Source organism: Podarcis raffonei, chromosome 5 (assembly GCF_027172205.1).
Source record: "Podarcis raffonei isolate rPodRaf1 chromosome 5, rPodRaf1.pri, whole genome shotgun sequence".
Classification (NCBI taxonomy): domain Eukaryota; kingdom Metazoa; phylum Chordata; class Lepidosauria; order Squamata; family Lacertidae; genus Podarcis; species Podarcis raffonei.
This window is the reverse complement of record NC_070606.1, coordinates 28,412,377-28,430,824: the sequence shown is the minus strand read 5'-3', so window position 1 is coordinate 28,430,824 and position 18,448 is coordinate 28,412,377. Positions and strand designations below refer to the sequence as shown.

The following is an 18,448-nucleotide window of genomic DNA, read 5'->3' as shown; positions in this document are numbered from 1 at the left end:
TACCAAATGAAACTGCAGCACCAAGCGGTGACTGGTAAGTCTGAATGAGTCATTAGGCACCAACCACCCTTGACACAACTTTTCAAAAGTGTCTCATTCGTGACAAGCCACTAAAAGAGCAGCCAAATGGAGTCTACCTACATATCAATGAACCAGAAGGCACCCTTCTCTTCAACGTTACGTGTGCATTTGTAATGCATTCTCATTTTCTTTCCAGATGGTTTTTGTCCCTTGTTTCTATTTCGCATTAAGACCCTAATCAAGTCCCAAGTGTGCTTAATATAATCAACACAATTAAATTTTATTCACTTCAGTGGGCCTCTTATCATACAGGACTTGGGCTTCACTTAGCCGATTTTTAAGTGCACAGATGTCCAGCATATGTGTGAAGTCGAACAAATCAGCATCGTTGCACACTTATATAGCACTTTTTTCATCTTCAAAGTGTTTTATAGAGCTCCCAGGGCCTCCATAAAACCTGGGAGGTGGCAGGGGGTATCAGTTGATCTTCAGAGTTCGCTGAAGTAAATCAAAGTCAGGCCTAGTCCATAAAAAGACAAACATGGGCTTTGCATTATGATCTCAAGCATAGTGCATAACGGTCTGAATAGCTGGTAATATTGATTTAGGAGAGTCTGGCAATAGAAATGCTAAGAAATATTAAGAAAAGGACCGAAAATTAAACTTGCCAACAACATAATACTATCATACAGATCTAGACTATGGCTACATTTGCAATATTGCTTCATTGCCCTAACTGGCCTTGTTTGTATCTCCCAGACTAGTACAAACACTGGAACTTAACTATCCTTCAGATTTCTCTGAATTTTATGATAGGGTGCTTATCTCAAAAAACAATACTAAAAAAGCATATTTTATAAAAAAAATGTTTAGAAATGCACCCAATGACATAAAGTATGGCTTTAAATAACATGTTCTCATTCTTTTTAAAACAGATAAATGAGAAATGGGACAGAATGGATTTATGATTGGCTACATGCAAAACTTACATGGGCCTGAAACAGACCGATCAATCCATCCCTAAGGGATGACGTAACTATTCTAGGTAAGAGGCTGCTTGTTTATGATCCCCCGAAAGGTTACACTATTTTTATGCCCTTGGATGTTCTGAATATCTTCCACCAACACACATATAGGGGAAAATTTCACAACCCTGATGACTCTCAGATTCAAACAAACACAACCTTCAATAGAGGAAAATTAAAGTTTAATTTTATTTATCTTTTCACAGAACACTCAAATAATATAAAAATAGATGTGCTATGGTAAAGAACAGTGCTTTCTGGATGATGCAACAGCGTCCCAATTATGCTGACTGTAGGTAATAGAAACACATCACAGGGCTTGCTGTCCTGTGTTTTATATAGCAAGTGTAAGACACTACCATCCCTCTGCTTGCTCAGTTCTTTCAGGCCTTCTTCAGCTTGTCTATCCTTGCAGAATAAGCCTCTTGCTGCGTTTGTAGCCTTTCATTAATCTCAGTCTGTAAAGACAATTTTAAAGAAGAAGTAGATGTAACTGAGCTATCAGCTACTGCACAGCAAAGGCAGACATTATTCTTTGGACAGCTTCCTGTTTTGCAGATGTTACGATGCCCCAGCCTGTACTTGCACAACAATACTTTATTTCATTACTGTGTGCATAGTTCAATACAGTATATATGCTTGTCATGAACAGGAAGTGACAACCATCTCTCAATCCACCCGACCAGTAACCTTGCCTTCTCAGATGAATTTTACCAATAAATCTAAATTGGTGAGAGGAGGTGGAATTCTCTGGCATTTGAGTTATTTTCCATTCTCCCCTCCCTTCACAGCAGATGTTTAATCTTTAGAGCAGATCTATTGCACTTAAGAGTGCATTACTGGAAATGTAATGAAGCAATGTGCGCAACAACAAGCCGGAACTACTTTATTAGATGTTGCTTTCTCTCTCAACTAAAGCTTCATTGCAATTGAACATCATACAAACAAGCATCAGAATGCTTGGATTTCGTTGCAGTATTCAGAACAATGTCACAAGAATGGCAACAAATATTCCTTGACAGTGATAGTATGTTTCTGCAACTTTCATTTTGTTTTGTTTCTGCAACATTGTACAAATGCTGGCTGAATGTATCCGTGGCCTTGGAATTTATGTAGCCTTTTAAATAGGTGGATGTGTGTATCTCTTTTGTAGGAAATGTATACTTTTGTGCATTCTGTAATTTCCTGTTTTTGTGGAGGGAATATGGTTGACAAAAGCAGCTCCCAAAGCGACAGAATACAACAGAAATGAAGGTTTCAAGAACTGTTTTTCTCTCTCTGCTACTTTAGACATAGTTTAAATGCATCTAAGAGTTAATACCAAATTCTCTGCTGAATTCAAAATGATGTTGTTGAAGTCTTGGTGAACTGGAATGGAATTTAGCTCAAAAATCACTTTGTGAAAGAGAACTAGTAGGCAATGTTTTAAATATGGCACAGGCATATTGTGGCCCATTTTAGCCAATTTCTGGTGGAAGGCCTCATGTATAATGGTTGCTGAGATTCTGACAAAAATGATGGACGAAAAAGGACCTTGTACTCACCCAGTTAAATACTTCTCATGTCTCTGAACATGAGTGCATAAGAACAGAATAATTTAACACAGATTAGTTATGCCTTCACTGTTAAGAGATCCTCAGGGTGCTCTTCTGATATTTAAGTTTGAAGCCCCACTGGTGGCCCCTAGGGATCCTAGTTAAAACCACACAGTATTTTTATAAGCCAAATTTGAAACGATTTGTTTCAGAGACAGTGTTAATAGCGAACCTCAACAAAAGATGTAAACTAGGTTGTAAAATTGTTTTAATCGTTGGCTTTATGGATTGTGTAATGTTTGCACCCTGCTCTGGGTCCCTTTTTGATGGCAGAAGATGCATCTTAAATAAAATGAATACAGATTAGAATCATATCATGTTCCTCATACGTGGCCCAGATTAATAAAATCCTCCATAATAAAAAAGGAAGGAAGGGAGTGGGGGAGTTAGACAGTGGAACATAAAGACAAAAGGGCACCTTGAATTTGCCCCTAAGACGACATCCAAAATCCCTGAGGCTTGATGAATATCCTCCTTGATTTTGGCAGGAGGGTTATCTGTTCAATCGGACAAAGACCCACTACAATGAAATGGTTCACGGCTATAGACAACAATACAGATGGATTTCCAGAGATTCACTTTTATAGTGATCACAGGATGAACCAGTCCTCCTCCTTATCGTATGTGGGGATGCTGAGCAAGACAGCAGCTCCAGAAACAGGGCAGAAAGCAAATGGCTCACACAGGATAAAGAGAGCAGGGAGAAGGGGAGATGAGAAAGGAGCTATAGCTGGGCCATAGAAGCAGAGAGTCTTACACTTAACATTTTTAAAATACTGCAATCCTATGCATGGCTAAGCACCACTGAGTTCATTGCTACCACTCCCCAGTAAGTGCAAACAGGATAGCAGCTTAATTGTTCCAAGTCTAAAACTGGTTCCGAAAAGATATGAAACCTCGTAAGAAACAAGGTTGGGGTGGGGGCAAGGAGAGAGAGAGAGACAGTCCTTGTACTGGGATTAAAACACAATATATTCAAGTAATGGCAGGCACTAGATAGATACACATCAAAATAACCAAATCTTATTTTGCCCACTGACACATTTTTGCAAATTGCCGACATGCAAATAAAAATACCTACATTGCTTTATTTTAAATGTAACTTTTGGGGGGGCTGCCTGACTTTTCACAATAGTGCCGGGGGCAGAAGGTGGGGAGGAAGGGAGAAAGAAGAGGCCCATCCTAAAGGCATGTGTTTATAGTGATTTTATTAAGTACCCCTGATTTGCGTTAGAGGACAAACGTGTGAGTTAGCTTGACTGTCCTTCAACTGCTTCCTAATGCTGCATGAGAGGGCAAGAATGCAAATGTCTTTATATGACACAGTAGACTTACAAACCAAGGAAGTCATATGATGGTTATTCCTGAAGCTGAATATGCAGACTCTCGCAGAATGGTACTATCTAACCTAGACCTACACACCTTACAATGTATCATGTTGGATGCTGCCTGCTACCTATGGAGGGCACTTCTCCATATATAGGCTTTTCTGCTTTTCCTGCCCAGCTAGGACAAAAAAATAGCAGTGGGTGAGCTGTTGTGTACTTGGTAGGCCACAACACATGGCTGGTGGGGTTTGTTAAAGCTTTGTAGGTCCTACTCTGCGCAGTCCTGATTTGCCTTGTTCTTCTGCCCTTGCATCTGCCAAACAATAAACTAACGACTGAAACAAACCACACACCAACCTTTAGTCCTGTTTATTTTCTATATTGGAAAATTGTATGCTGCTGCACGAAACACACTTTTCACCCTATGCATTATTATCTAGCATTCCACTACAGGCCTTTCTTCTGGAATTGCTATTCTTTGTTCACTTACTTTTTGTAGAGAATCCAGGGGACACCACTGCCAAATCCTCGCTGTTATGTATTGTCCTCCAGCATATTTTATGATTTGTAACTTTTGAAAACGTTTTTAGCAATAAAATGCAACTGCAGCACCAGCCTGCCCACTGGGGACAGACAAAGCACTATTCCAGCTTTCCTGAGTTCCTGTGCCTTTAATTAAAGGTTTCAAGCTTGTAGGACCTGCCTGTTGTGTCACTTCCTGTTGATCGCAGCTAGGGATTAGTGATTAACAGGCTCTTAATGGCGCTGGGAAATGCCTATCTTTAATTGCTCCATTTTCAGTTTCTGTTTCCATGCAGAGTATTATCTGAAGGCTTTAATTACTGAGTTTCTCATGTTAATTTTTTCTTTTCATGTTTAATAGTGAAATGGCATTATTATTTTTCCAAAAAATGCAGGTCAACAAGTCACTAAAACTCTGCCTATGGCATGAACAGGAACTGATATTGGAGCAATTAAGAGACTAATCCCCAGAAGCCATCATCACGAAACAATAAAAAGGCCAAATCCTGCAGACAGTAACTTTTAACTAATGTTAGAAAGTGTCTCTGATGAATGTGGCTAACTTGTGGGGAAGCGTTATACAAGGATCATAATACAGGACCTCTATTTTAATTCTGCTTCCAGCTAATTATGGTAAAGAAACGTCCCAGCAATCCAAAAGGGCTTCACTGCAAAAGCAATTCCAAATAATTTAGGCATTGCTTGGATTACAGAAATAGTATAATTCTAAGGTCAATGGGCAGGGACTAAAAAATATGAACAAAAATGCTTTGGTTTTGGAATGGACTTCCAGAACGGATTAAGTTTGAGAACCAAGTACCACTGTATTGTACTTGAGTCTATAATAAGCTGTGTGCAGGATCTTGCATCAATGCATATTTCTACATGCATCATGCATACAGAATAAAAGCAACAAAGAATCTTGTGGCACCCTGAAGACTAACACACGCCACCCCTCCGGAAATACCTGAATACCGCTGAGCATTTCATCGGTGATCTGGCCCAGTACCATCTGAACATCCTCGATGGTGTAACCTGTCAAAGGATCCACAATGGTTTCGGCTTCAGCCTCCTCTTCCATAGGAACACCTCCCTCCATTTCCTAACAGGGTGGAAGGAAATCTTAGATGAAAGGTGTTCGTTTCGGCACCATATGCAAAAGCAGCATTGCTGTACAGTATTGGCGTAAAAGAGGTAACTTGGGAGGTTGTTTTGGCCTAGCCAGTGGATGGAAGGCTGTCACGTTACTTAATAAACTGAGCAGAAGAGCAGAGCCTCAAAGCTAGCAAGTGCCTTGCTACCAGCTGGTATAGTAGATGCAGAGGTCACCAGCTGTTTTGTGCCCATGGGCTTCTACAAACCAGAGAAATTGTGATGAGCACCATCACACGCCACCTTTTCTATTAGTTACCAGGTTTTTTTTGTTTTGTTTTTTTAGTGTGCAGTTGGACACAAAATGTGCAGCTGATGATCTTAGCCATGTCCCTGTAAATTGGTGACCCTGCAAAGCATTTGATCTCATCCTGCAAAATTATGGGGCGCACAAACTCAACGAACTCAGTGCCCAACATTTCATCAATGAAAACAGATTTATTTGCAGTACTGCCTTCTTAGAGGAGTGCCACAAACACAACCCAAAAGCAGAATACTACTTCCAAGGCTGATTTCAGCCGGGGGGGGGGGACTCTGTGGGTGCTGGGTTTCCATGGGAACCACACTGGGGACCTCTGTAACAGAGGAAGTAAAATATATGCAACACACCAGCTCATCCTGAGTTTTTTCGGATAGCTCAGTTGATTAGAACATGGTGCTGGTAACACCAAGATTGCAGGTTTGATCCTCATAAAGGGACTGCTGCATATTCCTGCATTGCAGGAGGTTGGACTAGACGATCCTCAAGGTCCTTCTAGTTCTATAATTCTATGCTTCTGTGTTAGAAAACCAGCAAAAATTCTCTGGCGGCAGTTCCCAAACTCCCCACCCTGATGGATAATTAAGGAGCATATCATTTCCTTAACCAAGATAGTTTTAATAGGAAAATTCTCCTTTACCTTAGTTGCATCCTCTTCACCTGGGGTCTGTGCTATAAATTTGGAATATATATCGTTCGCCAAACCTTCTTCCAAAGGAGCAGGGAAAGGGCTATCGGCGGGCTTGACCAGTTCTACAACATTCTGTTTGGAAAACAAAACGAAAAAGCTTATACAACAAAGATGTATTTAATGCTCATAATACGCTGATGGGTTTTTCAACACACTTTAGGCTGTTAACCAAAAACACTTTTTGTTACTCTCCCAAGTACTCTGAACTGGGCAGTTTCCTGTCATCCTTTCCGGATCTGTATTTAATTTCTAGTCATATGCTTTTTCCAGGGGTCCTCCTTAAAGCTGAAAAAGCATTCATCTGTCAGCAGATGCTGAATTCTGTTCAATTACTTAGCATGGAATATTACACCATTAGAAGGACCTGTTTGGATATCACTACCATTTAATATATATACATTGTAGAAAAGGACTGTCCTTATCAGGGCATAGTTTTATTAGTTTATAAAAGAGTGGTTTTCAATTCCCGGTCTGCAGAATGATGCTAGAGCCCAAACTGCTGGCCTGCAGTACAGAAACCAACACAACTTTTTGGTTACTACTGTGCTGCTCTTGTAGCACAAGATAGTTGCCCTTTCATTGCCAGGCCAGTGACTTGTGGGTGACAATCTTTTCCTGTACACGGAAGGAAGATTAAAAAAAAAAAAAGGAAAAAAGAAAACCTGAAAGATTCTCTCCTGTAAAGCAAAGAGAAGCTGACTGGCTTTAAGGGCGAAAAAACAGCCTTTCCAATCACTTGCTGCTGGGCTGGAAAAAGCTGGCTAGACAAGGGTCCCCAATGTGGTGCTTTGGGGGCCTCAGGCTCCTAGCCCCCAATTCTTTTTTATATTAGGGGGCTTGAGACTGTTGGATGGGTAGGATTGCATTTTTGGTGTGTTTGTGCAACGGGCCTACTTTATTTTCTTATGTTTTGTTTGGGGAGTTTGTGCAGTGTTTTGCCTGCTGTTTGCAGGGAGGGGGTTCTGAGCACTCCCAATTTTTCTTTTGCGAAATGGGCATTTCGTGGTGCCCATGGCAGTTTCTTAAGTTTTCAGATCTGCTCCTAGGATCAAAAGGGTTGGGACTCCCAGGCTATATTATTGAATGCCTTTACGACACACTACAAATGCATTACTGGCCATTCAGAATTTCAAAATTATTCAAGCCTTAGCCATTAAGATGTTTGCATGTATACACGTGTCTTTACAGTGACCTGTATACCTACAGTGGCTCTCCCTGCATTTTCTCTGCTGCTGCCGCCCTTTCAAACAGCTAATTATACTGACATTATCCCAGAACTAGCTGCTTTTGTGAGTCACAACAGCCCTAACATTTAGACAATAGCTTTTTTAAAAAATGCAACTGCAAACAGAGAATTAAAATGAAGTATTTTCTTTAGTAACAGAGGTTTTGGAGCTGAACTATGCTTTGAAGCCAGAATGTAGTGATCTAAAAAGCGTTATTTGGCTCAGTCCTTCCTAAATTTTGCATTCTTAACAAGTCCAGGGGAAAATCAGAATGAATGAATTGTGAAGAGAGCCCAGAGCCAAATGTATTTAAATGAATCCTTCTGATGCAATACTTTCCTTTAAAAAAATACAATTAAGCCTTTGTGTTTCTTTTAAACAAAACCTCATGTATACGATTACCAATGATTATGCAGTAAAATCTATTTAAAAATAGAGGAGACAAGGTCAGCACTATAATCCTCTTTTTAAAGTTGCAATTTTTCCAAGGAAAAAATTTACAGCTTTCTTAAGAATGTAGAATAAAGGCGTTTTGCTTCTACAGGCTTCAAGGGAATTAGGTCCACATATGAATTTAAATTTTAAAAAAACCGGATTGTTATTTTTTCTAAGTTACAAAACATTTACATTTTCTTAGAATGTTTTTCACTTCCCTATGCAATGTGTCATCTTTGAATTACAAAAAAGTTTAAAAAGAATAAAGTAGTGATTATGCAAACCTATGTCTTGTAACGATTTGGCATTCTACAAAGTCAGGTCCTCAGCAGTTTGGCTGCAGCGATGCAAAAGGATTTTGAACCAGGACTCTATAAGGCACTCTGGCTAGGTACATATTAATGGCTTGAAACATGGTGAGGTAGCCCCTGCAGCCCAAGACACTTTTTAATATTGCTATATGGGCCAGAGAAGGGGCAGGGATGTCTTCACCCGATGCCCCAAACATGATTTGTTTCCCACGCTGAACTTCACTACGGCTGTTAACTGCGCATGCGCACTGGCTGCCTGAAATGTGCACACCTCTGCTTAATTGAGGCTTCTGTTTTCTAATTGGATGGAAGCTGGTTTGAAGGAAAGTCCATCAAACAAGAGTGTTTCTCATAATCACCATCTCAATTTATTACCCACCTGTTACCCTGAGGTCCATGGGTAGGCTATGAAAACTGCATGAAGAACGCTGTGTGTACAGCCCAACTTTTCTAGAAGTGCCCTCCCTTGTCATGTACTTGTCAACCCGACCCTGAAATCTGGGAAAACTTCTGAAGAACCTTTCAAAGCAGAACAGCAGTCGAGTTGCTGCTGAGAACCCTGGCGTGTGCCTAAAGTGGGTTCTTTAGCGTGCAGCCTTGCAGTCTAAAAGTTAGCCTCCAAATATGCTTCCAATCTTCATGGGGGGGGGGAATAGGAAGTGGTACAACAGATCCACTTCCCACCATGTGTTTGCCATATGCTGTTTGTAGTTGACGTCCAGATTTGCTTTTTTTTTTTAAACAAAAGTGTGCAAGACGGCAACATTAAAACGGCATAAATAATAACAAATATTCTGGAGAATGAATGGAAAGGGGTTGCTAAGAAGGCCTAAGGAATGAGTTGCGCAGATGTGGTAGGTATTACAAAATTAACATTGTGCAATCTACCAGTATAAAATTCCACGTCCCCCCAGATGTTATGCTACTTAAGTTCTCTTAAAATGAAAATTATTGCACCGTTTATCTATACTGAAGTATAAATGGAGAACTGATTGGTGGAAAAACATTTAATATCATACAAATGGCTCCATAGCATTAGCCACGGCACAGAATGCCTGCTCATGTAATATTACAGAGATGAAAGTCAGCTATTTATTTGTGACAGGTAATTCCAACCGCAGGGGACTCCAGCAGCATTTTTCTTTGCAGAAGAAGGAAAAGCTACCTATTCTACTTGAGCAATAACTGGAAACGAGGAGTGAGAGCAAGGGCAGAATGTTTTACTAATATGCCTCCAGAAAATCAGAATCTATCATCTAGTACTGCTTAATTTTTCATTAAAAAGAGTGGATATTTGCAGCACAAGCTCCCTTCATCCCTCTCTCCTCAATCCCCCCACCCATGTTTACATCCATATTGTGAACACGTTATTAATCAAATGTTCAAACAGCAGGGATGACATTAGAACCGTGGTGATAAAATCTAGCCATACCTCTCCAAATATTTAATCACATTTTAGGAGTTATATCCTTGTCTTAGAGTTTGGGCCAAACCGGAATCACACTGAATTTCTATTCCTCCTCTCTTTTATTGCTTGCCATGTCCGCAAAATTCTCTACCACGTATGGGACACAAACATACCATAGGCATATCCAAACATGTCTCATTTCTCAGAACTGACACAGGCAAGCTTGTAAACTGAATCACTTAGCTAAGTTAAGGAAGCCTAAAGCTCACTCAATACTCTCATCTTTAGCTGTGCATTTCAGGTTTGGGGAATAAAAAGAGCACACATTAGATATGCCTGTGCTTGTTTAACTGAAGAGTAAAGTGCTATGACTAATAGGTTACAAAGGAGTTGTTTGTGTAATATTAAAATCTGCTCTTGTTCTGTAGACAGAAAGCATGTTATTCCCTGAATTGAACTGTATCTTAGATTCATGTCCAAATTTTGCCTCCTATCGATTGACTCCAGATGGTACTCCTTGGCTAAGGTCCAAATAATTGCATAACTTGAGCCTTCCAAACACATCGCCATCATGTTTTGAAGCTGCTTTCAAAACAGTGAAAGCTAGAAACTTGTTAAAAGGGAAAATGAGATCTCCAGGACTTAGGTGATAGCTTGTGAGGCCACAAAAAATATGACTGAGCCATGTTTTGTATTGATTAAAAAAACATTTTTATAGGGCCTTTCAAAGCAAAAGCAGTACAAAAATACTTTTAATAAGGCAGTTTGCAAGTAAAAGCCACAAAACAATAAAAACATCAAACACTATTAATTAAAAGAACAGGCCAAAACCTTCTTATTTCAATATTAAAAAAATATCAGCCAAAGTTAAAATTACAGTTCATAAAATGTAGATGGGCAGCATTATTCAATTAAAAACAGAATAAAGTATCCAAGTCTTTAGGGTTCATTTAAAAACAGAGAATGAGGCACGGGACCAAACTATCCAAAATGTATAAAACGAGATCTAACACTTGCTGGAGGTGTAAACAGGCAGAAGGGACACTGCTTCACATGTGGTGGGGTTGCCTGGGAACCTGATGGACACATCTGGAAGACACCATCCCCTTCATCCAGCTGTGGGGCCTATGGGCCATCTGTTATTCCTCCTGGGATGGTGTTTTATATACAGTGCACCCTGGCTTTCCCTGTCCTTCTAATAAATATGAAAATATCTGCATAAAGCTACTTTACAAGTATGAAGCATATATTGGACAGCAAAACATTTTAATGGCAGAATTATACTGACAATCTAGGAAGCTGTGAATCACTTTAGTAGCAACTTGGCCTCAAGGACATGAGATTCATCTGAAACGCAGTAATCTATACTAATGAATATCAACATGGAATTTTTAAGTGATGTTTAGCAGCAGCACAATGCTTTATGGTTTCAGCTCCTCTACATTTAATCCACAAATTGCTGACAGAAAACACACAAATATTTCCCGTTAGATTCAAGCTATTAAACAGTTTTGAAACACTCTCCCGCAGGTCAACATAGATAATTTTCTTGTTACACCAATGAATGCTGCTGATTTGTCTACTTAGTCAACCAGTCAGAGTACTATTGGCAGAAAACAACCAATTCCCATCTACATATTGACACCTCAGTTTTTAAAAAATGCATGACGCAACATAAAATAAGGTCCAAATAACTGAGATACGTCAGTTATTGGTTCCCTCCTGACTTATCAAATTTCACAACCCTTATCCCATGTAGATCAACACCATGGCTGCCTTATGCTAGCGTTTTTCATCTCACTTTCCCCTGAAGAATATTCTACCTTCTAGGGCCTCCCAATCCAGCATCAGCCATATGCTCTACAGGTGAGCATGCAGGGATCTCTGCAAGAGGCATACGTGCTAATCTCAGCACTGGCAGCTGATGTGGAATAAAGCAAAATCTCTGACCAGGCACATGTAGCCATAAAAAGATGGAGGCCACAAGTATTTTTTCCTTTTTTAAAAACACAATAAAAAAGGTAAAGGGACCCCTGACCATTAGGTCCAGTCGTGGCAGACTCTGGGGTTGTGGCGCTCATCTCGCTTTATTGGCTGAGGGAGCCAGCGTACAGCTTTCGGGTCATGTGGCCAGCATGACTAAGCGTGGCAGGTAAACACAGAGAAGCGAGTACTTCATTAGAGTGCCCAATGACTGGCTGTCAAGTATAACAAAGCACTCCCCAAGGAGCAGAAAACAGACTGGAACCCTATCCAGATAAACCAGCCCCCTCCACAATACTAGATGGGATGTTGGTAGGAGGGGGACAGACTGACAAGTTGTAGATTTTTGTTGAGGGAGAACAGAACGGCAAACCAACTTTCTGAAAATAGGGCCACCTGCCCCTTCCCAGGGAACTCTGGGAATTGTAGCTCTGTGATGAGAATAAGGATCTCCTAAAAACTCTTGGCACCTATAACCAAGGATATTTTGCAAGGGGGGTGGGCAGGGAGCTATGGCTGTTTAATTGGTATCATACTGCTTTAAATGTACAGCGCCGAGGTAGCCTAAATGACTAACAATGTGAAAAAATACTTAGTGTTGCCCTACAATACTCTATAAAACACATCTTTCTCCATCACCCCGTGTTTCAAAAGTCATTTCCAGTTACCTCATATCTCTTTGTGGAAGAGCTGTCACAGAGTGAATGCATCAGAGACAAAATACTGCACAACAGCTAACAGTGTGGAGGCCATTGAAGAATGTGTATCAAAGTTCTTTTGAGTCCTTGCAGGCATATACTAAGGCTGCCAAAACCCAACTCATTTCCAGCTTATGTATGAACCACTTTTTTTTTTAGTTCAAAGTAACTGGCATTTAAAAATAAACTTGTCTTAATCCAGAAACAGCAGGACACAAAGTTGTTCAAAGATACAAAAACCGTACTAGTTTCTTTTATAAATACTATGCATTTAGTTAAATGTGTGGGTTGTAAGGAGACGTAAAGGCAGTAATGTTGTGTCCTCTGCCATTAGATACAATATACAAAGAGCTTAAGTCTTTTCCACAAAGCGTGCAACTTTCTGTTAAAATAACCATTTATTCTTTGGACTGCAAATTCAATTACTGATTTTATTGGAATCATATTCCGCTGCGGAAACAAGCACACAGAGAACCAAGCGGAAACTCAAGCCGTTTTTAAAAACATTCCCAAACAGGCACGATTGTGTGAACAAATTGGTTGTGATTATTCCTTGCCTGTGAAAAGCAATGTGTTCCAACCTATTTCCATATTTTTAATTAACACCTACTTAAAAATAAACTCGTACCATAGCTCACTTTAATCATAAAATGGAGGAAACACTAAATTCACTTTATCAGAAAATTGACTAGAGATTGTTTGAGCGACTGTTAGCTTTCATGCCTGCGTCATTAGAATTAGGTTATTAGCATGCACTTTCCCTGCTCTGGAATGTTGAAAGTGAAACAGCAACCTTCTAAATGGTCTAAATCCCCACACCTTGTGCCTCAAGCTGTGGAGAAGCCAAGTCAATGGCATGAGCAGGACAGGGATTATTTGCCCTAATATCCCCCATCCCATGTGACCTCCTTCCTGCCACTGCATTCCAACGCCTTCTCCTCATTCAAACAAACACTCAGGTGGAGGTGCTCCAGAAGTATCCACACAGCATCCACTGCAGCCCGCACACTCATGGTTCTGTTGTAAATAAAAATTGCCCTTTTCCCTTATGGGGTATCCAAGAGCCCATATAGAGTCCTTACATAGGTTCCCTATTGGTAGGAGAAAATAACAGAGGCCAACCAGAGAATATTGAGAAGCAAAGCAGCTCGTAAGCCTGATCTTTATTGATCTGTTGCAACATGGTGCTCCCCTCACTCGCAGGAAAGGAGAAGGACCCCCCAAAAATGCTGTGCAAGGGCTTATAAAGACTTTTGAAATTCCCATCCTCTAGATCCAGACCACCCCCAGAAACATTATGCATGCATCACAGAAGGGGTGTAACCTAAGACCACCCCCCAGATAAGGCGGTCTAAAACAGAACATTTGCATGTTGTTTTCTCCTGTCGCTTTGTTTATTTCCTGTCTGGCAGGTTACTTGATTGGATTTCTTGGGGAGCCTGGGCAGTCTTTTGTAATGATAAGGCTCACACCCTTATTCAAACACAGATTAAGACAGGATTTGTGAAGGAAGAGACAATGGGGAGGCTTTTCCATTTTGACCATGCAGAGAAACATTTGCTCAGTTTAGGAATCAAAATGGTTCCAGGTTGGCTTTCCTGTGCTGATCTATGTACGTGTGGTTATGAATGTTGCCATATATCTAAGACCATAAAATTCCTATCACAGTTCTATCTGGGATGGGGCCATAGCTCAGAGGTATGACATGCTCTCTGCAGGTCCCAGGTTCTACAGTGGCATCTACAGTGATTAGGTGAGGGGGAAAGCTTTAAGGAAGCTTCTTATCACATGAATCAGTGTTCTTCAACTCTGGGCCCCAAGTGTCTGCTGGAATCCCTGATCAATGTCTAAACAAATCTGCCTGGGAATGTTGCCAGGTGTCCAACAACATCTGGGGAGCCAAGGTTGAAGAACGTTATTAGAAGAACGTTACTTAGAAGAACGTTACTTAGGAGAACGTTATTAGAAGAACGTTACTTAGGAGAACATAAGTTGTATGTAGTTGCCCTTTCTTTCCTCTTCAACAACATTGTTGTGAGCTAGGTGGGTCTTTTTTAAAAAGCCATGTTCCAAATTTATACTTATTTTTGGTCCCCAGGGTTGCACAACTATAGTACATCAACAATGTGTGATGGAGGCTTAGAATATCTATACAGTGGTACCTCGGGTTACATATGCTTCAGGTTACAGACTCTGCTAACCCAGAAATATTACCTCGGATTAAGAACTTTGCTTCAGGATGAGAACAGAAATCGTGCTCCGGCGGCGCAGCAGCAGCAGGAGGCCCCATTAGCTAAAGTGGTGTTTCAGGTTAAGTACGGACCTCCGGAACGTATTAAGTACTTAACCTGTATAGCAAAACTATACAGCCCTGTGCCAGGTTCAATTCTCCCCTCCTGCAATGTATAATGATACTTGGACATAGGTAGCAAGTTTTTCATGTTTCTTACAAACAGGCAATTCCTCTCTGGGACACCTGTAATTGTCACATGCCTTTTAACAGCAGCTTAGAATCTACTTTGATGATGTAGCCCATGCAAGGAAAAAAAGAAAAGAAAATATGAAAGTTAACCAAGGTCCTCCTCTCTTTCGACTGATTTCTCACTGTAGCTTTTAGGACTGAACAAGCTGCTCATGATTGATATGTTTATTCCCGCTGTGTCTCTTATCCCCTTTATATATAACATGGGATTTTGCTCATTAGTCACTTGAAGGAAAATACAGAGGACAAGCTGTTGACTGATACGACGCTTGCTCTAGTTTTTCAAAAAACATAATCATAGGATCATAAGGCTGACAGGGCTCTGAACATCTCTGTGGTCCAATGAATTAAGATAATGAAATAAATGGGACTTACTTCTGAATAAACATGGCTAGGCCTAGGCTGAAAAACTGTACATTTTCTGTGGTGTGGTTTAAAGGTCAAGGGAACCCCCACTACCAAAGAATAAAAATCAATACAGTAAAGGTAAATTAAATATACTCTAAGCTGTGCATTCAGGCAGGATTCTCCATTTATTCACACATATTTTAGAAGATTTTAATGTGCCTCAAACCAAGAGCAGGAATAGTCAAGGGACACAACATTGGAAGGTAGAAGCTACATACACACCGTCCATTTAAAGCACATTACTTCCACTAAATAATCCTGCGAACTGTAATCTGTTAAGGGTGTTGGGAACTGTAGGGAAAACTACAGTTCCCAAGATTCTTGGTCAGAAGTTATGTGCAATCCTGTTCATTACAGCAGGTAAGGGGAAGGCAGGCAGGAGAAACCACAATGGCCTCAACCCCGATTCATCAATGAATGTGAAAGCACTGGGGGAATCTGGCAACCATAAACTCCAGGGTAAAATTACTGCAATACGGCATAAATTCACATTGCATTGTTATACCAATTATGCGTTACTTGTGTTTGTAAAAACACAGTAAGGGAAATATAAGCTCATCTGGGGCCGGGTGGGGGTTCTTTCTAAAAACCAGCCAGCTCGCTAACAAAATGTTTGAAAGCCTTAGCTCCGTATCAAAGTTGAAGATCTAAAATGAACCACTTTTTTCAAGGAACTAGTGGCCTCCAGTATAACACATGAATCAAACCAGCTGTGTGTTCTATTATAAACAATTTTAGATCAAACAAGACCAACATGTGAGTTGGATGAAATTCAGTTAAATGGGTGCTAAACAAGGCAGGACAACAGAAAACTTATCAAACTAACTCCCCAGACCAGGCAAGCCATAGAAGCTGCAAAACTGGGAAAATGGGAACTGTGATATATTCAGAAGCCAGAAGTGTTGTTTTTATTAGGCCTTAGACAGCATCGGAAAGTGTTATTTCCAAGCGTTGTTGGGCTTGAAATAGTTTCTACTGTGACTTGCTTTGAAAACTGCCAGCAAATCATGTTATTAAATCAGGGTGTTTAAAATGTGTTTAACTAAGAGTGGGAAGAAACAATAACCATCTTCAACCAAATAGTTTCCCCCTGAAGTGAATTGTTACATAACACAGCCATTTTACTCCTTATCCCTCGCCATCTGTAATTTAATTTCCATTTCTTAAAAGCGTGAGAGATGACATTTGTTTAAACAAGATCCCCATAATCATGAAGGGTTTAACCTCAAGCTGAGATTCATGAGAAAAGGTTCTGTGCTGCAGAAAAACAGTACGAAGCTTCAGATGCAATTGGGAATGGGTGAGGAAACAGAGCGTTTGAATGCTTGTGTTCAACCTTTTCTGCTTTGTGACTCTTTTTCCATTCTTCCGGAGGGAACATCAGCTGAAAGATTTTTCTGTTTGACATTCTGTTTGGAGCCAAATGTTCACATAATTCGGACTAATCTCTGCAGGCCTGTTAGGAGTCTCAATGTTTCAAGTTTCACCTCCATAGCAAATAGGATAAGGATTTAAGATTTATGTTGACCAACACCATGGATAATATTAAGGCAGGAGTTGTGATTTAAATTTTTTTAAAGAGATTTTACATTCATATGGATGTCTGAATGAAAGAAAGAGAGGTTATTCTTCAAGTGCTTGCTGATTCTTATGTAGCCAAAATGGTACCATCCAGGCTGAAGAGGGAGGCTTGACAGCACCCTAGGTTTTTCAGAAGGACCAGAAAAAAAACACAGCTCTGGGGGAAAATCCTAAGGAAGAAAAAACTTCAAACATAATCCAGTGAGGACTAAGCATGCTCAGTAGCCAAATCTGACCAGGAGGGCAGGGAGACAAAAAAGCAGGTGAATGGGATGGGAATGGAATATCCAAGGAAAACGGAATGGCTGGTTGGTTGGATCCTAAACAGGGATGTTCCACACATTTAACATTTTGTTGCCGGTCTCACTTGTCCTTCAAAAAAATATGTAATTCAGGAAACCAGTCCTACTATTGAGGACTATATAAACTAGATAAAGATCATGAATAGAGTGCTGTGTGCTAGCCCAACAAAAATATTTACTGTGTTCTCTTGGTGAAACAACAGGAAGTTGCATGAGGAAGTTGTACAGCTATACTGCTCAGGTATGCCAAACCATCAAGGCCACAAGTGTGAAGAAAAAGAAAAAATGGTGAGATGAAGAAGTAGTTAGCACTGAAATAATCCAACATTTCAATGGGACTTGTATCTATGGGATTGTGCATTTAAAAATTGTGAGCCAGGCAAAAGAAATTAAAGCGGTTTGGGTGTCAAACACAGATCTGAAATTGCACTGGCATTGCTCTCCAAGGACACCTGGAACTACCCAACCATCAATCAGCAATTGTGAACCTGTAAGCAGGGGCAACACTGAATATGGAAGAAAGAGCCAGCAAGGAAGGGACAGCAAAAAAGGTACAAGAACCGAGCAGGAGAACATGCAAAAACACCAGCTTGGCAAGTGCTCTGCTATGCAATTTCCACTTTACATTGGCCTGATTTATTGGATGCAACCCCAGTACATGCCACATCATCACCATACAAACAATAAAACGGGAGCTTCGCTCTGCGTCTCCCTAACAGGAGCAAAATTTATGGGTCCCACTCTTATACGTGGTTCATGCAGAACTAAATGAGCAACAAAAATGCTTCAACTGACAGAAAGCTTTCCTTAAAGAAAAAAAAACTTGCCCATCTGATTATGCAAATATTATCTTCTGTGTTATTTACACCTATAGGTATACTCCGCCAATAAATTATCGTACTTTTCCGTGTATTAGATGAGGGTTTTTTACTCCAAAATAAAGTAAAAAATGGGGGTCATCTTATGCATGGGTAGTGCAGAGTGGGGACGAGTGATTGGTTGCATCCGCAAGCAGGATCTA

At 40.3% G+C, this 18,448-nt stretch overlaps 1 protein-coding gene across 5 annotated transcripts in view; it reads right to left on the bottom strand.

Annotated features, from left to right (window-relative positions):
- Nucleotides 1-1,211: 1,211 nt before the first annotated feature.
- CABCOCO1 (ciliary associated calcium binding coiled-coil 1) overlaps nucleotides 1,212-18,448 on the bottom strand; it is a 55,142-nt gene continuing 37,905 nt past the window's right edge. For all 5 annotated transcript variants that reach the window (XM_053388360.1, XM_053388361.1, XM_053388356.1 and 2 more), the window contains exons 6-8: nucleotides 6,543-6,665; nucleotides 5,459-5,593; nucleotides 1,212-1,504 (exon numbers count right to left, since the gene is read on the bottom strand). In XM_053388360.1, the coding sequence (XP_053244335.1) occupies nucleotides 1,430-1,504; nucleotides 5,459-5,593; nucleotides 6,543-6,665 (333 nt within the window). In that variant the 3' untranslated portion in view covers nucleotides 1,212-1,429. The remainder of the gene's footprint in view (nucleotides 1,505-5,458; nucleotides 5,594-6,542; nucleotides 6,666-18,448) is intronic.